Genomic DNA, 22,131 nt, shown 5'->3' with positions numbered 1-22,131 from the left:
ACTAGTCATCCTATGGCAAAGCGGATAACTGCGTCAATAGCAGCAATGTTGGTGTTAGACGTGCATGCGGTGTCCGCCATCTGTGCAGTGGTATTCAGACCATTTGAGGGTTTTATATTGTGGCCCCGGTAAAAATTGGGTACCGGGGCCACTCCACTACGCAGTCCAGATAGATGCGTATCAGATATTAAAAAACGTTGACTGTTGCTGCCAAATGCAAAATTAATGAAAATGACCTGTCATCGTCAAAAACAAGAGGTATTGACACGCTGAAAATACACCCTGTATATGCTGCAGAGGATGGAGGAGCAGCCATCTGTAGAGTGAAAGTCAGACCAGTTGAGAGCGGAGGTATTGTGGCCCTGGTAGCAAATTGGGTACCGGGGCCACTCCACTACGCAGTCCAGATAGATGCGTATTACATATTAAACTACATTCAATTTTGCTGCCAAATTAAAACAAAAGTAAAATTACATACATAAATACACCCCAGTAGCAAATTGGGTACCGGGCCCACTCCACTACGCAGTCCAGAAAGCTACCTCGGTGCAACATTTTGGACTAAAAACAATATTGTGAGGTGTTCAGAATAGACTGGAAATTAGTGGAAATGATTGTTATTGAATGTTATTGAGGTTAATAATAGCGTAGGAGTGGAAAAAATCCAAAAAGCTGGATTTTAGTGCTTTTTATGCTTTTTTAAATATAAATCAGAACCCGAAATCAGAACCAAAACCTTTCGTCAGGTGTTTTGGCAAAACAAATCAGAACCCAAAACCTCAAGCTAATCAGAACCCAAAACACAAAACACTAAAGGTGCCCGGTGCACACCCTTAATTGAAATCTATCGGCGGGTATCCCTGTAATATCCTTTGCCCTCTTTCCAATGCAAAGGATATTTACCAAGGGCGGCGGCGGTGCAAAAACAAATAGATCACATAACCCAGCTTGATGCTGCCATGATTGGCTGCCCAATTAATCAGTGATGTGCCGCAGTGAGATGCCAGATCATTGTTAATACTTGTTAATATTTATAGACCAGCATGTGCAATATTATTATTTTTTTTTTTTAACAAGTACAAGCAAGGTTTTACCAAATTAGAATGAAATATTAGTTATTTTCACTGGACTCTCCTGTTAGTCACAGATATTGTATAAATAACTCCAAGAACTCAAACGTTTAAAGGGAATACATTTTTGATTTGTTGCAGGAGAAAGTGAATCACACTGATTATTCTGTCTACACAGAGGTTCAGTAAACATAAAGGGAAGATAAAAAGACTGTGTATATGGGGCACTCCAGAAACCAATTTAATAAAACATAGATCAAACTTTATTGGTATGCATTAAAATAGTATTTTATTGTGTCATTTATGAACAAAGTTAGCGAAATATTAAAACCAGAGAAATAGACTGATAAAACTAACAGACATGAACTGCTAGAACGCGCCACGTGGCCCTATAATGTATATTTATCTATTGGTATGATTGAGACCATATAACTTATTTACCAAGTATTTCTTTCACCTCCGTTTTATGGGCAGTATGTTATCTTCATTTTTAAGATAGAGAACTCTGTTCCAAAATTAAATGTGATAAGATCATACTTGCCAACTCTCCCGGAATGTCCGGGAGACTCCCGCATTTTGCGAGAGTCTCCCGGACTCCCGGGCGAGTGTGGCAATCTCCCGAATTCTGCCCACTTCACTAGGAAGTGCCCACTTCCTAGTGAAGTGGGCAGAATTAGATCCCAAACGCCGCGATTCCCGATGAATCGCGGCGTTTAGCTCCGCCCCCCGCTGTCAAATGACGCAATTTGCGTCATGACGTCACAGGGGGCGGGGCCGAAATGACGCGATTTTGGCCGCCCCGCCCCCTCACGCCCCCCTCCACTGGCTGGCTCCCGGAAGAGAGCTGAAGAAAGTAGGTAAGTATGGATAAGATTCGCAGAGGATATAAAAATATATGTTTAGAACAAGTAAGATAAAGTAAATAGAGTATTTGAGTCACTGATATTGACCCTCTTATCAAACTTTTCCAGGTATCTTGTTATACAATAGCTCTGATAGATGCATCCATACCATTGTAGATGAATACAATCTATTATAAATGGCACAGTCTGTTAGGAGAGGTCACATTTAAATTAGTTCTCCCCTGATTTATTCAGTGGAATGGACTTTCAAATATGTTAAATCTTTTTCCTTCACTTCTATTAAAAGAACTTCTATATAGAGCTTATACACGGAAATCTCACTTTTTTAGATAGGATTCTATTTCTCCTCCCGACTGCTGAGTCTATTTGTACACCTTAGATTCATGAATGCATATTGTGATATAGAGAGCCAACGGCGCGTGTATAGCCGATGCGCGTTTCGCTAATAATGGCTTTGTCAAGACAACCCAGAGGTCCATTCAACTTACTTACTGTCCACTCCAAATTTCTGTGGAATATGTCCATAAATATATATATTTTTTTCATCTTCGTATGTTTAGCTCTGTTACAGGACCAACATATTAACGATCTCGCAGCATTCAATAAACAAGCTACCTGTATTCCTGACATTAGTTGGAAATTGATTTATTAATTTGTTTGTTTCATTACTGAGAAGTTTGATCTCTTTAACAAACAAGAAATTGCAAGCCAGTACGTTTAGTATCTCTGTTTTTATAACATTTAAAGCTTCTATTTTGTGAGTGTCGTTACATTGTCGTCTTTGCTCAAGGCCTTGAAGTACAAACTTTTCATTGTAGAGGTTGTAAAAAGTATTTCGCGTAACTCGGTTTCTGTTGTGGCTCATGTAGTATTTTGGTATTTTGTTCTGTATTTCCCTGTGTGGGAAGACGAGCGCTGGTTATTATATTATAACAAACACGAGCAGGAATCCGCAGCTGAGCTCGGAGTCATTAGGGCAAAAATCTCCATTTTTCATTTTAGGATTTCCCAGGTTTGTAAGAAATCTCCAATGTTTTCTACTCCTGTTACCAATTACGAGGGCTAAATGGTAACATCTGATGCGTGTTACCGAAATGTCTGTGTCACCCACACCGGTTGGAGATGTAAAATCACTGACAGGCGTTGGAGAGGCTTCGTCCTAAACGGCTGCATTCTTCAGCTATTCCACACGTTCCCCTGGGAGCAGAATTATACTGTCTGTCCATACTGTATTTCAAGGTATCGGCAGCTCAGCCATAAAACATGTATCCGTGCAGAGGTGAGTGATTAAGTGATAATGGAAAGACGAGGACAGCTTGACTTTACATTAAATACCCAGGTTAGCATTATACTCCAGGGTCGTTGTAACTATCAGCAGCTGAACCTTGTTTTATTAACCCCAATCAGTATTTGCTGTCTGACATCCAAGCAGAGCTGATGCTTGATGTACGGTTGACCCGTGAACATATATAAACTGCCCTAGCACTGTACATCAGTAACTACCTATACATCATGCAAGAATTTTGTTCCAAAAATGCTTTTATTTTTTATTCCCGCTTAACTTTTTTTTTTTAGGTGTGTTTCACTGGAGTGTGAGCGCTCAGAATATTTGCCTTTTCCTAGCAACGTTTTATTTTTAATCAGCGTTGAAGTGGGTGCTGGTTACAGCAACCAAAGTTTAATTAAGTATCTCCCTTCACCACGAACCGCAAAAGGCAGATCCCATATCCATAGTTTGAAGGTGGGCCTGATGATACCATTCCAGTCCCCTGGGGGTCCGTCCAATCCAGGCATGACTGCGTATGTGCCGAAACAGAGCAGGAAAGTTCCACCACTGCCCATAGCTCTTACTCACCAATGAAATGGCTCAAAAGCAAAGGGTGGCTATGTTCTATTGGTGAATCCACCACTCTGCACAATGCTCTGATTATTGCTGTTAACTGGGAGACCGCAAAGCAGCCTCAAACTTCTGCACTGCCCCACGGTGATGCAGGTTAGAGATGACACCTATCAGCAAAGAGATGGGACACAAAATATGCTGTGTACATTTAATTATTAAATCTTTAGTTATTTTCAGTTATATTATTTAGCTTGTTAAAGGCTTAGTAACTGATAGTGAGCACTACATCAGTTTTTGGAACGTATCTTGTGTGAAATGGGCTTGCACATGCCCAGAAAAGTGGCCACACACACATCTGCCTAGGCACAGTGGCGGATCCAGGGGGGGGGGGGGCGATTGGGGCGATCGCCCCCTCTACCAGGGGCTTGCTGCCGGCGGCTACACACTGTGCAGGTCCGTTTGGCAGTGATAATGTGCTGCCCGGCTGCTCTGATTGTGTTTTAAACACAATCAGAGCAGCGGGACAGCACATTATCACTGCCCAACGGACCTGCACATACTGTGCAGCCGCCGGTAGCCTTAGAAGTTAGAAAGGGGGCGGGGCCGAAATCCCCTGCCCCCCCCCTATATCGCCCGGGGTAGAAAAAATTTCTAGGTCCGCCCCTTATGCTATTCTGGCACTTGCGAAGAGGGATGGAGAGGTAATGGGTTAACATGGGCCGAGTACAGTAAGGGCATTTTTGTGCAATTAAAAACAGGTCCAGACCGGGACACGTACATACACCTGTCCAAGCCGTATTACTTATCAGGTGGTCAAGGGCAGGTGTAAATAGCGGATGTTGATGATGGTCGTTCGTAGGTACTTTCTTCATTGTGCGTTCATATGTTTTGCTTCTGTGTGCGCGTTTATGCAATTTTTATGTACATACGTGAGACGGGTGGTTTGTTCTGTAAAGAGGTGTTTGACGTTTTATTGATGACTAATTGCAAATACATATTTCTGCAAAGAAAACCAATGGTTATGAATATGGGCGTAAATGTACATGGCTGATGTATATGCATAGCTGCTAGTGCAGACCGGCATGTATCGTGCAGCTTTGCTTATACCCATGTGTAAGTGATAAAAGTGATGGCTTCTCATATACAACATCATTAAGGCCTCCAGGACAGCATAGTCTTCAGAATTTATAAATGAAAGTAATAGAATTATCTTTGTATTTCTTATTGCTCTACTTCCTTTCCATATATCTCAATCAGTGAATAGAAACGTCAGAACCCTGTGCCCCCAGACTTGTTTCCGGGTCACAGAAAGCAATCCTCCCGCGGCACATTTATTTTCAGTCTTTGTTTCTCTTTATATGATTAATTTACTAGCAGTCATCACAACAGCTTAAAGACATTGCCCCAGATTATTAATATACAACTCATCTTTGCATTCTTTCCAGATTGACGTCTCCCTTTCAGCGCAGTATAGACATGTGACCCTGGCTAACTTAGAATTCTTAATATACAAAAGCGAAAAAACATTAGCGGTGCTCTCAGAACTTTCTGCAGAATAATCTGTATTCTGCAAACCTCTAATATGATTACAGAGGAACTCCACAAACTCTTGTTATATTATCACAGGGGGAAGGTTTTTGAATTTGCTTTACATTTGTTTTAACTTGGTAATATTTGAATTGCTCTTTTTTATTATATAGATAATATAGTTTAGTAAGAGTAAGATGAAGGGAAAGTTTTTATGAATTCTCAAATGCAAAAAAAACATACTAAGGGATATATTTGCTACTAAAGCTACAAAAATGAAAAAGTGGAGTTGTTGCCCATAGCAACAAATCAGATTCTAGCTGTCATTTTGTAAAATGTACTAGGTAAATGATAGTTAGAATCTGATTGTTGCTATGGGCAACACCTCCACTTCTCCTTTTTAGAAGCTTTAGTAAATCTACCTGTGGCGATTATGTAGTATATCTAATGACTGATTGTCATACATGAATTCAACTGAAAATAACAATGTGAATATTTTATGTAACCTTGTAATGTAATCTCAACATGTGCTTTGCTAATTGACATGAGTTTGAATCTATGCAAGGTTCATTCATCTTTTGAAATTATCCAGAGATGGATAGATGTCCAGAATGAATCTACACAGACACACAATAAAGAAATGTCTGGACATCCCCGTGGGTAAACACTTCTCTGGACCAGGACACAGTATGACAGATTTAAAAGTCCTAATACTGAAACGACTTTTTAAAAATGACAGGGAGAGAAAAATCTGGAACTTTAAGCTGATAAGAACATTCCTCTCATTAACACAAGGACTCAATCTAATGCCTGGATTTATGACCCACTACTTGGACACACTTCACACCCCACAGCAAAGTGACTCCAGATTTCTGAACTTATAGGACTTTATGTTTCCATCTGTAATGAAAACCTCAGTTTTATTACTTTAGCTTATCTTAATGATATATCCCCCCCTGCACAAATTTCTTGATGTAACTGCTCTTAAATGTTGTGCCTGTTTCTTGGTCATTAATTTGTAAAGTTGCCTGATGAAGGGGCCTCTGTGCTCTGAAAGCTAGCAAATATAATAATATTTTTTTGGGGTTAGCCAATAAAGGTATCACTCCTATAATACTTTTTGTCTTTTTTGACATGAAAGTATTTAACATCACACGGAGATAGATAAGCAGTTCTGAGGAGTTTTTGTTGGTATGCAGAGGATGTAGACCTGACCAGCCAAGCCGAATGAGCAAAGGTGGGAAATCAGGTCCTATGAACATTCCAGAGCTCATGACATCTCTAGCTCACTTCGAAAGCCTTGTGACATCTGGGAGATCAATCTGTCCTTATTGACAGCTAAACTCCAATGGTGGGGGGTGAGAGCTATGTGACAAAAGGTTAACAATCTTCTGCCTTAGACAATAACGTGTGCATTTTCATGAGTGTGTCTATCAAGACTGAAATGTCCCATACTTCTCAATTGTGTTCCCTTACACACCAGGTCTTAACTAGTAAGTAGTAACTCTGATTTTATTTCCTGTTTAATTTTCTGAAACTTATTTGTGCAACATATTGTATGTCTTGTTATTAATTTTTGTAACTAATCCTTGGAAGCATTTTTCAGATTAAATAAATGTAATCTAGTGTATTCTCCGTGATTCTTTGTGAACTTACGAAGCCCAGGGAGGCTCATGCTACATGTGTATATAATTTAAGTGTAAAACATTAATAAGTGGTTCTGGTGAACGTAAGGACACCATAATAAATCCTTTGTGGTGGCAGAAAAGGTGTATTCATTGCTAAGTGACTAAAGTGACGCCAATCAAGGCCAGCTGTTCAGATTGCTGTATCTGGGACACTACCCAATACTCGTTAATGGGTGGTATCATCAAATTATGATATGCAGATGTTAACATATCTTACCACTTGCAACATCCCATCTTCATTTAATAAAGTCATAATCAAATCGATCATTAAAAAACCCTCTCTGGACTCTTCGTCCCTCTCAAGCCCCCTTCTAGTCTCACTTCTCTCATAAACTAATTGAAAAGTATGCTCCTTTTTGAGTTCCTCTAATTCTTTACTAGATTCTCCCCATCCTTTCTTTATATACCACAAGGCTCTGTTCTTGGACGTCTCGTCTTCTCCATCTGTACGTATGGTTTTGATCAACTTATTCACTCGTTTTGGTTTGATCTATGCGACGATGACTATTACACAGGAATGGATCTTTCATCTCCACTTGGACGTGTTCCTGACTGCCTTGCAGCTGTCTTCTCCTTTACGTCCTCTCGCTGCTTAATGCTGAACTTGACATTTTTCCTCCTTTTAATCTGTTCCTTTCCCTGACATAATAATCACAAGGGATAACATTCCAATCTCTCCATTTCCTGGTTAGAGATAATTTTTGACTCTCATTAACTCCTCACGTTTATGTTCTAACATCTATCTCTTGATTCCAACTTGCATTCAGAGATGCTCTTCTGCAAACCAATGTTATAACGTATGGTTATTTGATTTATTGTCACCTTCCTGTCAGCTTGAACTTGTTTGGCCATTCTCCTCTGACCTCTCTCATTATCAAGGCATATTCGCCCACAGAACTGACACTCACTGGATGGTTTTGTTTTGCACACCATTCTCTGTAAACTCTAGAGACTGTTGCGCATGAAATTCCTAAGACATCAGCATTTTCTGATATACTCAAACCACCCTGTTTAGCACCAACAGTCATTCCACGGTCAAAGTCACTTAGATCACATTTCTTCCCCATTCTGGTGTTTGGTCTGAACAACAACTGAACCTCTTGACCATGTCTGCATGCTTTTATGCATTGAGTTGCTTCCACATGATTGGCTGATTAGATATTTGCATTAATAAGCAGTTGTACAGGTGTACCTAATAACCTGGCCACTGACTATGTATATAATTGTGTTACTTACTGGCCTTAAATGAACGGAAAAAGTTAAATGGCATACTGCTGTTTTGTTGTTCTGCTTCACTGACACAGACTGCTTCTAAATGAGACTTTTACAGAGTGCCCCAAGCGTTCCCATACTCCAGCAGACAGGGAATTGTAAACAGTAAGCACTGCTTCCTTTTAAAGATTTGTTCTGGCCCTCAGTCTAACAAAACATGTGAAGCAAACAACATAAGACTTGTCTGAGCTTTTACAATATGTTGGCTAAATATGTGAGCTGCAAATGTCAGAAATTTAAAGCACAATGTCAATCCCTGTGCAACCTTTGCTGAACTGTTATTAATCCAGCAATCCCATTGAAGGCTTATTTTTGGGTTTTTTTTCCAGTAAATAGCAAGATTAAGTACCCTTTGAAGCATGTAGCTGATATTTCCTTAGCTGGCCTTGAACAAATCATTATCTCCTTTTTAAAATCTCTCTGGAGGGAAAACCAGTCTGACTGACCATTACAGTGGCAGGGGCTCACCACTCGCAGACCAGACAGAGCTCAGAGAGGTGCCCCCAAAGCCTCTAGTTCATGATACTGTACAGATTTATAAGTCATTAATAGCAGCCTGAAGAAACAAGGCAAGAAATGCTAAATACCAATATTCTTATAGCCTGCAACAGTGGTTTATGAGGTTGTTTTTTCATGGAATTGCAGCTTTAATTATGGCTCTTGCCTCTCGCTTTAAATATCCTGTGTCCTTACAGGAAAACGATCATCATTTGTTTACCAATATTTAGTGAACTGTATAGTTTGCAAAGCACCACACTGTTTTAATGCAGGAAGGTGTTTATTCCTGCACATAATTATTATTCACTAGTTCTAGTTTAGGCAGCGAATCAATGCCAAAAGGGGGGGTGGGGTGGGAGAGGGGGGGGGGGGGCAGTTTCCTTTCAGATCATTCTTGTTTTAATAAATGATGGTTAGCGCTCATAGAAAACAGTGAGGGTCTTTGTTATTTGCTGTAATCAGACGTTGATAATCATTGTACATTACATAGAGAAATCACATATTCATTAAACACAATTGCAATGTAATTGTTGGGATTTTTAACATTTATTTTAAATAACTTCTAAAACCTAGAGAATAAGAACTGATCGAGCAATCGGCAACCTCTCATATCTGTTGCTGCTTTGGTGGAGACTGAGAATCTTGAAGGCGTTGTTGAGATTGCTCGGCGCCTCTAGGTTTTTTAGCGTTGTTTTTGGTCCTCATTCTTGCATCGTCTAAATGGTCCCCATGTTTTCAACAGTAACAATAGTATAGTTCTAACATTACAATCCTACATAACTCATTGAACCTAAAAATTGTCCCAAACCACTCCGATGTTTGGTGGTGCCACGGGCCCTCAAACATTGTGACTGTAGGAGATGCAATGGTAGCCCCGTGGTAGGAGTGAGAAATACATAGTATGTTCCTAAATAACAGGATATAAGGCAGTAGTAGGTAGCAGAAACAATGGAAAGGCATAAGAAACTGCGCTGCCATCTCCTTGCTGCACCATCTGATTTCGTTTTATCACTGCGGAGAGCACTGCATGTATCATGTGTTTATCACACAGCACTTACATAGTTAGCAAGGTTTAGAAATGACGATGGTGCATCAAGTTCATCTTTTAGCATAGGTGATGCCAATTATGTAAACTTACTCAATGTCTTAAGGATTAATCCTGGTGCTTCCATATTGTACAGACATTTGTACAAATGATCAGCTCAAGAGCCAAACCATTGTCTCCTGGAACCAATCACGGGGAAAAGCTCTCTCTCCTCAGCCATTGTCTAGTGCAGGAGGATTCCCGTAAGAACGCAATTCCTCAAATCTCTTGAAGGACGTTTATAAATGTCATTACACTAAGAGATAAAATATACTTTACTTGAAGCTTCCATTGTGACTTTCAATGTACTTTATTACATAACAGATAGACCTGTAACCTAGTTCTCTCTTTCACCATTGGTTACTCCTGTGTGACACAATATCTAAGGAAACACTGTGTGTGACAGCTGACCTCCCCGTCACATGGGGAGCCAAAACTCTTGCCATATCTTTTGGGATGATATAACCTAATTTCTCCATACAAAAAGGCACTGTTCGTCCAAAAATAATGATTAAAATACAAATCTAGGGCACTTATGAACATAACAGAGGGGTGTTGTGAGTGGAAGCTTTCACGGACAAAGTCACTGTCCTAAATAAACGCTGAGTGTTCAGTATCGGTTTCGGCTTTTAATCCTCTGTGTGTCTCCCATGTCTACACTTCACATTTCAATAGGCAGAAAAGCAAAGAATGAATGACGGTCTTGTCTGTTGTGTCGCCTGCAGCCAACAGGAGATTCCCCCAGATCAGTCGTTTCGGCTCATCTGACATGAAAAAAAAAAGCAGTCACATTGTGTATTTGTGTACTATCTCATTGTGCATTATTCAGTTATTCAGTCCATGATCAAATTATCTGCTGCTAATAACAGGCTTTCTTTCTTTCATTTCTTCTGCGGCCTATATACAGAGTCAATGCCTGGACCTGATTTCACATACTGTAGGCTTGTAAATTGGGCTACTATCTAAAGCTAAACTCATCAGGTGTGTAGAACTGAGCCTCTAGCTAGGGCTGAGCTTATATTGTGGCCTTTAAACTGAGCCACTAGCTAGGGCTGAGCTTATATTGTGGCCTTTAAACTGAGCCACTAGCTAGGGCTGAGCTTACATGGGCTTTATAAGTGAGCTACTAGTTAGCCTTTTGATCTTATAGGGGTTCTATAACTGAGCCACTAGTTAGCCCTTAGCTCATATGGGGCCTATAAACTGAGGTAGGGTGGCCTTTGGTCCAGTATTAGTCCAGATAGTCCCAAAAGAGTGTGAGACAGAAGCTATAGATAACATACGGTATATTTGGCTACTAGTGCTCCAGCTGAGAGACCACCACAACACTAATTAATGTTTACACAGGATATTAGCAGTATCTGTACGTCAATATCCTACAGGTCTTGTCTCTCTTGGCAGCAATACAAGGTGTCATGATCTAGCACTCACCTGAGTCGGCGTGACGTGTGTGTGTGTGTGTGGGTGTGTGTGTGTGTGTGTATATGTGTGTGTGTATGTGTATGTGTATATGTGACAAAGAGATAATCAAAAACAACCTTCTGGTCTGTTTAAACATGATTAAGACTCCCTCTGTCTATCCCAAACACTATATTTATCTTACCAATTATGCCACCACCAAGGTTTTTTCTGAAGAGCTGAACACTTACTCAGGACGCCTTTGGTTCACTCTTTAAACTAATCTATCACAATTTACTTTCATCATTGTTATCATAAACCAAATGATCTCCTTTGTTTCAACTTGTGTTGGGAAATGCACATTTAAACATCACAGTTGAACAACATCTTAAGGCATCCAGAGATAAGCTGAACAACATTTGTTCCATCAGCCATTAAATGTATGAGTTTATCCCTGACATCTAGATGTGCTTTGTGTTACATAACTGTCTCTGTTATGGACCACTTTTCTAAAGTGGGCAGGGTCCGTTTCTTAGGTACAGGTATATGACAACTGGAATGACAAGCACTTATATTCTTCAACACCAAAATACAACAATTGGATTGTGCAATAACTGATGACAATTTTAATGTGCAAGTTATCTTATTGATTTCTGTCTACACAGACCTAAAATACTCCTATGAGGCCAGAATTAAGAATAACTCGGTTTCCCAGCTATAAACCACGTGTGGGATCTGTAAAGCATCTAATTAACAATGTGCATATTTCTAATTGCAGATACGGGATGAATTGCTTGATCCAGTTTGAAGATTTTGCAAATTCTAATGCCTTCCGACTGCTGAACAAATACCGCAACAAATACTGTACTTTTAATGATGATATTCAAGGTAAGGAAATACCGGAACTGTTTTGAGGATCTTATGGGCTCAGAACAACAACTGTGTTCCTTTTCTACCAACTCCGTCTGTCTCCAACTTTCTCATAATATTGATATCTTCTGTCATAACCTTTCTCATGCTTAAAAAGTTAGAGAGAAAAGTGTTTCTTTCATAGGACCTGGTTGGAAGGTATAGAGGTTCATCTGCACCCTGGTGACCTGGAATTCTGTTTTTGGTCATCACATTTAGTCAAGAAGCTTTGTAAATATACACTTTATCCAATGTTTATTGCTTTTCTATCATTTGATTTGTTACCGTGTTAAATGGCAACTCCATATACAATTCTATTGTCCAGAGATATTTCTTTATGTTTGCTCCCCTTGGATACAGCAGATTTTTGGCGTATCTAAATGGAAATAAAAAAAAAAATGCCTGGACAGAAGAATTGGCAGTCCAATTTTTCATGTTAATTTAAAACTTTATTCTCACATTGAAAGAGCCTGGTTAATTGGAGAAGGCTATTTTGGGGCTCCCTCATAAACTGTTAGATCATGTGTGATCTTGATCTAGCAGGATCACTTTCAACCATTGACGTGGAATGGAAACTGTTGACTTATCTAGGACACCGTGCAGGGTTGAAATCAGAAACCAAAAAAGCTGCCAATCACCAGTCTGTTCCACAGATGTGCTTCCACTGGTCTAAAGTTAGGGCTATGCTAGCAGTTTAACGTGATACAACTGCACAGCATTATCATACACACCACGTACTAGAATACCTGCCACACATGTGCCTGCCTGCCAATCGGTCATCGGACAGAATTGTATCCAGCTCCATCTTTGTATGACACAGAGCATCCAACCTGTATGATACAAGATATTACCATGTGGTTATATAAGGGAAAAAAATTGTATAGCCCAATCTTTTTTTTTTTTTTTGTAATTTTTTACTGATATTTTAAAATATCTCAAATTTAAAATGATAATGTGAAGAAATAAAGGGTGAGTATTTAGAATTAAAAATAAAATTACACAATAGTTCAACTGAACTATGAATGGGATCTATTTGCAAATACTTTTTTTTTTTTAATAGTTGACAAAGTAAAGAATTTATCATTTTAACTATCCATTAATAATAGTGGACTACAGGAGTAATTGTTTCTTCTAACATTTTAATCTTATAGTAAATTATTAGCTTAGAGCTAATGTTTAAGAGCACCCCCTCTAACCATAGTAGTAAATAAACTCAGGTGATATGAATAACGTCTAGATGGTAAAATATCAAATAATTGGCTGATTATTGGTTATAGAGGCCAATCCTGTTTCTAGTGCGGATAAACTCAACAGCGTATTATAATATAGCCCAATCCTTAGTATCAGCACTATTAGTTACTAGGTCACTTTTCACAGTCCGAGTGCATGAGGAACTGCATGCTGAAGCAGTGATCCCTGGGGCCATGGCCATGATCCCCTTCCCCACGGTGCGCACTGTGGGGAAGGGGTGCGCACCGTGGGGAAGGGATGCACACTGCGGGGAAGGGTGTGCAGCGCAGACTAATAAGAAGCTACAATCACAGACGACTGAAGCTTCTTACTGGTCCTCACGCACACCCTTTTGCAGCCATCTTTTGGTTCTATTTTATAGGAACATAAAAGCCCCAGGGATCATGGCTTCAGCATGCAGTTCCATTCCCCACGGTGCGCACCCCTTCCCCACGGTGCGCACCCCTCCCCGCGGCTTATTAGCCCCCTGGGCTCCAGTGAGGGGATAGATGGGTAGGGGTAGCTTTAAATAAGTCCACGTTTTGTTATTTTATTTAATTATATCTTATACAATACTTTTCATGATCAAAGCCCGCCCAGTCCTATCTTCATAAAGCTGGGTACACACTACACTGTTTTCATCCAAAAATCGTCTCAAACAGCCGACATACGACCGCTCGTTCAAAAGTCGGGTCAGTGTGTGCAGTGACACGATGGTCGAAAGTCTGCCCAAATGGACGATTATCGCCTCAATTTGGTTGGTCGTATCGTTTAATATTTTCGGCCCAATCTCGTTTCCGCTGTGTAGTGTGTATAAACTTCCGACCGATCCACAACAGTGAGTAAGAAATTACAGTCATTGCTCACGACAACATGGCTGTAAAAAGCCGCTAAAGGGACGTCCACTCTTCCCTTTATCGTCCTAAACAAGGCTAGTGTGTATGCAGTCCATGGACCGAGCGATCGGATCATCGATCGCATGTAAGATGGCTCTGCATAAAAAGTTGGTCGAAATTTCTGTAGTGTGTACCCAGCTTTAGATAGCTAGATACCATCCAGCAGAGTGTTAGATAATACTCTCCAGCAGAGTGTTGGATTATACTCTCCAGCAGAGTGTTGGATTATACTCTCCAGCAGAGTGTTGGATTATACTCTCCAGCAGAGTGTTGGATTATACTCTCCAGCAGAGTGTTGGATTATACTCTCCAGCAGAGTGTTGGATTATACTCTCCAGCAGAGTGTTGGACTATACTCTCCAGCAGAGTGTATCTCATACTTACCAACTTTCTGTTGGTGAAATCCGGGAGCCTGCAGAGGAGGTGGGCGTAACGGGGGGGCGGGGCTCCAAGTGGCGTCATTTTGGACCTGCCCCCATGACGTGATGACGCAAAATGCGTCATTTGACAGCGGGGGGCGGGGCCAAACGCCGCGATTCACCGGGAATCGCGGCGTTTGGGACTTAATTCTGCCCACTTCAATAGGAAGTGGGCAGAATTATCCAGATGCGGGGGATTGCCACACTCGCCCGGGAGCCCGGGAGACTCTCGCAAAATGCGGGAGTCTCCCGGATATTTCGGGAGAGTTGGCAAGTCTGGTGTATCTAACAAATACCATATTATTAGTTATACAACCTGATGACAAGAATGTTAGTGTAACACGTGTACAAAGGTTAGTCTTGGGCAAAAGGATGCAAAATATCATTTGAAATGAAATAAGAAAAATGTGAGATTAACGTGATATTAATTAACAGTTTCCAGTGTCTGATTAAAACTCATCCCTGTTATATTATCTGCACTTGTTGCTAAGCTTCACTTCCTGCCATGTTTGTTGATACAGTAAGATGGGAAGTGGAGGGGTGGAAACAGACTTCTGCAGAGATAATATCCTTCTTTATTAACAATATTAATACTAAGAGAACCGCAGAACCGGGTTGTCAGAGCGGATGGAAGATTTGAGTTGGAAGCATGGACATCGGACAAATGATCCCTGCAGATGTTCATTCTGTAGATCATCCAGGGAATTTATATGTCATAATATCCTGCAGAACTCAAGCCACGGAAATTCACTGAATATATTATTTTAACATATCCTTATTGTTGAAATATTTTTCTGTTATAAATCCACAATAGATTTTGTGCCAGTTTTTGCAGTTAGTATTTAATTCCCACAATGAGCATAGTTTATTCCAGGAGAATTCATCTGTTAGTCATTACTCTCCTGCAAACCTGCAGAGATTGTGATATTCATGGGGACAGATACAGTAATGTTTTTAGTTGTTATTCTCGCACCTTTTTATGGTGTCTTCCCTCTGCTTTTTTCTGTCTCCTCTTTTCAACTAAGTTCTACCCAGCCTCCATTTCTTTCTGTCCACCTATTTAATTTCTCCACCTTTCCTTTATTTGGTCTTCGCACCATTCCTCCTTCCACATGCTGTCTCCTGTTAAACACCTTTCCATCGCCTTCATCCCCATCTCTTCTATACACCAGACTTTAAACCCATCTCCTCTCCCCACCTCTTCCTGTACTTCATTTTATCTTCTTTACTGTTTCCCAATCTGAACTTCCTACTTTTGCTTTTCCTCCATCCTATGTTTCTTACCTGTTTTTCTATCTACTACATCCTCTCCCCACCCATCTTTCATTCAATCAATCTCATCTATTCATCTAACCTCTACTCCCGACCTATTCCACCACCCATCACTCTCCTATACCATCTCTACACCCCGTTTATCTATTCTTCTTCTAATCTCTACTCCTGACCTATTCTCCCACTCATCTCTCCTTCATCTAATCCCTACTCCCGACCTATTCCACCACCCATTACTCTCCTATACCATCTCTACACCCCATTTATCTATTCTTCTTCTAATCTCTACTCCTGACCTATTCTCCCACCCATCTCTCCTTCATCTAATCTCTACTCCTGACCTATTCTCCCACCCATCTCTCCTTCATCTAATCTCTACTCCTGACCTATTCCACCACCCATCACTCTCCTATACCATCTCTACACCCCGTTTATCTATTCTTCTTCTAATCTCTACTCCTGACCTATTCTCCCACCCATCTCTCCTTCATCTAATCCCTACTCCCGACCTATTCCACCACCCATCACTCTCCTATACCATCTCTACACCCCGTTTATCTATTCTTCTTCTAATCTCTACTCCTGACCTATTCTCCCACCCATCTCTCCTTCATCTAATCTCTACTCCTGACCTATTCTCCCACCCATCACTCTTCTATATCATCTCTATACCCCACCCATCTCTTCTTCATCTAATCTCTACTCCTGACCTATTCTCCCACCCATCACTCTTCTATATCATCTCTATACCCCACCCATCTCTTCTTCATCTAATCTCTACTCCTGACCTATTCTCCCACCCATCTCTCCTTCATCTAATTTCTACTCCTGACCTATTCTCCCACCCATCACTCTTCTATATCATCTCTATACCCCACCCATCTCTTCTTCATCTAATCTCTACTCCTGACCTATTCTCCCACCCATCACTCTTCTATATCATCTCTATACCCCACCCATCTCTTCTTCATCTAATCTCTACTCCTGACCTATTCCCCCACCCATCTCTTCTTCATCTAATTTCTACTCCTGACCTATTCTCCCACCCATCACTCTTCTATATCATCTCTATACCCCACCCATCTCTTCTTCATCTAATCTCTACTCCTGACCTATTCTCCCACCCATCACTCTTCTATATCATCTCTATACCCCACCCATCTCTTCTTCATCTAATCTCTACTCCTGACCTATTCCCCCACCCATCTCTTCTTCATCTAATTTCTACTCCTGACCTATTCTCCCACCCATCACTCTTCTATATCATCTCTATACCCCACCCATCTCTTCTTCATCTAATCTCTACTCCTGACCTATTCTCCCACCCATCACTCTTCTATATCATCTCTATACCCCACCCATCTCTTCTTCATCTAATCTCTACTCCTGACCTATTCCCCCACCCATCTCTTCTTCATCTAATCTCTACTCCTGACCTATTCTCCCACCCATCACTCTTCTATATCATCTCTATACCCCACCCATCTCTTCTTCATCTAATCTCTACTCCTGACCTATTCTCCCACCCATCACTCTTCGATATCATCTCTATACCCCACCCATCTCTTCTTCATCTAATCTCTACTCCTGACCTATTCCCCCACCCATCTCTTCTTCATCTAATTTCTACTCCTGACCTATTCTCCCACCCATCACTCTTCTATATCATCTCTATACCCCACCCATCTCTTCTTCATCTAATCTCTACTCCTGACCTATTCTCCCACCCATCTCTCCTTCATCTAATCTCTACTCCTGACCTATTCTCCCACCCATCACTCTTCTATATCATCTCTATACCCCACCCATCTCTTCTTCATCTAATCTCTACTCCTCACCTATTCTCCCACCCATCACTCTCCTATACCATCTCTATACCCCACCCATCTCTCCTTCATCTAATCTCTACTCCTGACCTATTCTCCCACCCATCTCTCCTTCATCTAATCTCTACTCCTGACCTATTCTCCCACCCATCACTCTTCTATATCATCTCTATACCCCACCCATCTCTTCTTCATCTAATCTCTACTCCTCACCTATTCTCCCACCCATCACTCTCCTATACCATCTCTATACCCCACCCATCTCTTCTTCATCTAATCTCTACTCCTGACCTATTCCCCCACCCATCTCTTCTTCATCTTATTTCTACTCCTGACCTATTCTCCCACCCATCACTCTTCTATATCATCTCTATACCCCACCCATCTCTTCTTCATCTAATCTCTACTCCTGACCTATTCCCCCACCCATCTCTCCTTCATCTAATTTCTACTCCTGACCTATTCCCCCACCCATTACTCTCCTATACCATCTCTATACCCCACCCATCTCTTCTTCATCTAATTTCTACTCCTGCCCTATTCTCCCAGCCATCACTCCCCTATACCATCTCTATACCCCACCCATCTCTTCTTCATCTAATTTCTACTCCTGACCTATTCTCCCAGCCATCACTCTCCTATACCATCTCTATACCCCACCCATCTCTTCTTCATCTAATCTCTACTCCTGACCTATTCTCCCACCCATCTCTCCTTCATCTAATCTCTACTCCTGACCTATTCTCCCACCCATCACTCTTCTATATCATCTCTATACCCCACCCATCTCTTCTTCATCTAATCTCTACTCCTGACCTATTCTCCCACCCATCACTCTTCTATATCATCTCTATACCCCACCCATCTCTTCTTCATCTAATCTCTACTCCTGACCTATTCTCCCACCCATCACTCTTCTATATCATCTCTATACCCCACCCATCTCTTCTTCATCTAATCTCTACTCCTGACCTATTCTCCCACCCATCTCTCCTTCATCTAATTTCTACTCCTGACCTATTCTCCCACCCATCACTCTTCTATATCATCTCTATACCCCACCCATCTCTTCTTCATCTAATCTCTACTCCTGACCTATTCTCCCACCCATCACTCTTCTATATCATCTCTATACCCCACCCATCTCTTCTTCATCTAATCTCTACTCCTGATCTATTCCCCACCCATCTCTTCTTCATCTAATTTCTACTCCTGACCTATTCTCCCACCCATCACTCTTCTATATCATCTCTATACCCCACCCATCTCTTCTTCATCTAATCTCTACTCCTGACCTATTCCCCCACCCATCTCTTCTTCATCTAATTTCTACTCCTGACCTATTCTCCCACCCATCACTCTTCTATATCATCTCTATACCCCACCCATCTCTTCTTCATCTAATCTCTACTCCTGACCTATTCCCCCACCCATCTCTCCTTCATCTAATTTCTACTCCTGACCTATTCCCCCACCCATTACTCTCCTATACCATCTCTATACCCCACCCATCTCTCCTTCATCTAATCTCTACTCCTCACCTATTCTCCCACCCATTACTCTCCTATACCATCTCTATACCCCACCCATCTCTTCTTCATCTAATCTCTACTCCTGACCTATTCTCCCACCCATCTCTCCTTCATCTAATCTCTACTCCTGACCTATTCTCCCACCCATCACTCTTCTATATCATCTCTATACCCCACCCATCTCTTCTTCATCTAATCTCTACTCCTGACCTATTCTCCCACCCATCTCTCCTTCATCTAATCTCTACTCCTGACCTATTCTCCCACCCATCACTCTTCTATATCATCTCTATACCCCACCCATCTCTCCTTCATCTAATCTCTACTCCTGACCTATTCTCCCACCCATCACTCTTCTATATCATCTCTATACCCCACCCATCTCTTCTTCATCTAATCTCTACTCCTGACCTATTCTCCCACCCATCTCTCCTTCATCTAATCTCTACTCCTGACCTATTCTCCCACCCATCTCTCCTTCATCTAATCTCTACTCCTGACCTATTCTCCCACCCATCTCTCCTTCATCTAATCTCTACTCCTGACCTATTCTCCCACCCATCACTCTTCTATATCATCTCTATACCCCACCCATCTCTTCTTCATCTAATCTCTACTCCTCACCTATTCTCCCACCCATCACTCTCCTATACCATCTCTATACCCCACCCATCTCTCCTTCATCTAATCTCTACTCCTGACCTATTCTCCCACCCATCACTCTTCTATATCATCTCTATACCCCACCCATCTCTTCTTCATCTAATCTCTACTCCTCACCTATTCTCCCACCCATCACTCTCCTATACCATCTCTATACCCCACCCATCTCTTCTTCATCTAATCTCTACTCCTGACCTATTCTCCCACCCATCTCTCCTTCATCTAATCTCTACTCCTGACCTATTCTCCCACCCATCACTCTTCTATATCATCTCTATACCCCACCCATCTCTTCTTCATCTAATCTCTACTCCTGACCTATTCCCCCACCCATCTCTCCTTCATCTAATCTCTACTCCTGACCTATTCTCCCACCCATCACTCTTCTATATCATCTCTATACCCCACCCATCTCTTCTTCATCTAATCTCTACTCCTGACCTATTCCCCCACCCATCTCTCCTTCATCTAATCTCTACTCCTGACCTATTCTCCCACCCATCACTCTTCTATATCATCTCTATACCCCACCCATCTCTTCTTCATCTAATCTCTACTCCTGACCTATTCTCCCACCCATCTCTCCTTCATCTAATCTCTACTCCTCACCTATTCTCCCACCCATCACTCTCCTATACCATCTCTATACCCCACCCATCTCTCCTTCATCTAATCTCTACTCCTGACCTATTCTCCCACCCATCACTCTTCTATATCATCTCTATACCCCACCCATCTCTTCTTCATCTAATCTCTACTCCTCGCCTATTCTCCCACCCATCACTCTCCTATACCATCTCTATACCCCACCCATCTCTTCTTCATCTAATCTCTACTCCTGACCTATTCTCCCACCCATCTCTCCTTCATCTAATCTCTACTCCTGACCTATTCTCCCACCCATCACTCTTCTATATCATCTCTATACCCCACCCATCTCTTCTTCATCTAATCTCTACTCCTGACCTATTCCCCCACCCATCTCTCCTTCATCTAATCTCTACTCCTGACCTATTCTCCCACCCATCACTCTTCTATATCATCTCTATACCCCACCCATCTCTTCTTCATCTAATCTCTACTCCTGACCTATTCCCCCACCCATCTCTTCTTCATCTAATCTCTACTCCTGACCTATTCTCCCACCCATCACTCTTCTATATCATCTCTATACCCCACCCATCTCTTCTTCATCTAATCTCTACTCCTGACCTATTCTCCCACCCATCACTCTTCTATATCATCTCTATACCCCACCCATCTCTTCTTCATCTAATCTCTACTCCTGACCTATTCCCCCACCCATTACTCTCCTATACCATCTCTATACCCCACCCATCTCTTCTTCATCTAATCTCTACTCTTGACCTATTCTCCCACCCATCACTCTCCTATACCATCTCTATACCCCACCCATCTCTTCTTCATCTAATCTCTACTCCTGCCCTATTCTCCCAGCCAACACTCTCGTATACAATATCTACATTCCACTCTTCTCTTCTTCATCCAGTCTCTACTCTGTTTTCTATGCATGATACCTCTTACATTTGCCATTCTCTCTTTGCATCCTATCTGCACTCCCTGCTCTTGTTCTTCCTTCATTTTATCTCATTATACATTTTCTGTTTAGCTGCCAATGAAATGTTAACTTGAAAGAAGTTTTATAGGGAACAGTGTGGACACAGAACTCCCTCGTCCAGCCTTATGACACATGAGGGATTTACAGTGATCACTGAAATTCCAATAAATTAGATATAATTGTGGGCAGATCTGTTATCTTTGTCTCGCTAGATAAAACATTGCACACTGTGTTTTGTATCACCTTATTTTTCTAGCTGATCTTAAACTTCTGTTACTGTTGATAATGTGTTTAAGTTTTTCAGCTAAATCTTAAAATAGAGCTGTTCCTTAGCCAAAATACCTGCCAAAATAAACCTACACGAGTCTTGCGCGTTTATTTATTTTGGTTCTTACAGTGAAAAACTTGTCTATTTACCAAGTTCCCAAAGATGATAAAATGTTAATGATGTGTAGACTAGCAGCGAGCCCTTACAGATGCCTCTGAAATGCCCCCTCTCTGGTTTCTGTAATAACTGGGGTCGTGGGATATAACACTGTAGGTCTCTTCTGTTATTGTCCTGCAA

General features: G+C 41.3%; 1 protein-coding gene across 2 annotated transcripts in view; it reads left to right on the top strand.

The window, feature by feature from the left end:
* ME3 (malic enzyme 3) overlaps nucleotides 1-22,131 on the top strand; it is a 151,409-nt gene that overhangs the window by 92,510 nt on the left and 36,768 nt on the right. For both annotated transcript variants that reach the window (XM_075198691.1, XM_075198690.1), the window contains exon 8: nucleotides 12,019-12,128. In XM_075198691.1, coding sequence (XP_075054792.1) covers nucleotides 12,019-12,128 — 110 coding nt within the window. The remainder of the gene's footprint in view (nucleotides 1-12,018; nucleotides 12,129-22,131) is intronic.

Source organism: Mixophyes fleayi, chromosome 2 (assembly GCF_038048845.1).
Source record: "Mixophyes fleayi isolate aMixFle1 chromosome 2, aMixFle1.hap1, whole genome shotgun sequence".
In the NCBI taxonomy this organism is placed as follows: domain Eukaryota; kingdom Metazoa; phylum Chordata; class Amphibia; order Anura; family Limnodynastidae; genus Mixophyes; species Mixophyes fleayi.
Note: the sequence above shows the minus strand (reverse complement) of the source record. Positions and strands in the feature narration are given on the sequence as shown.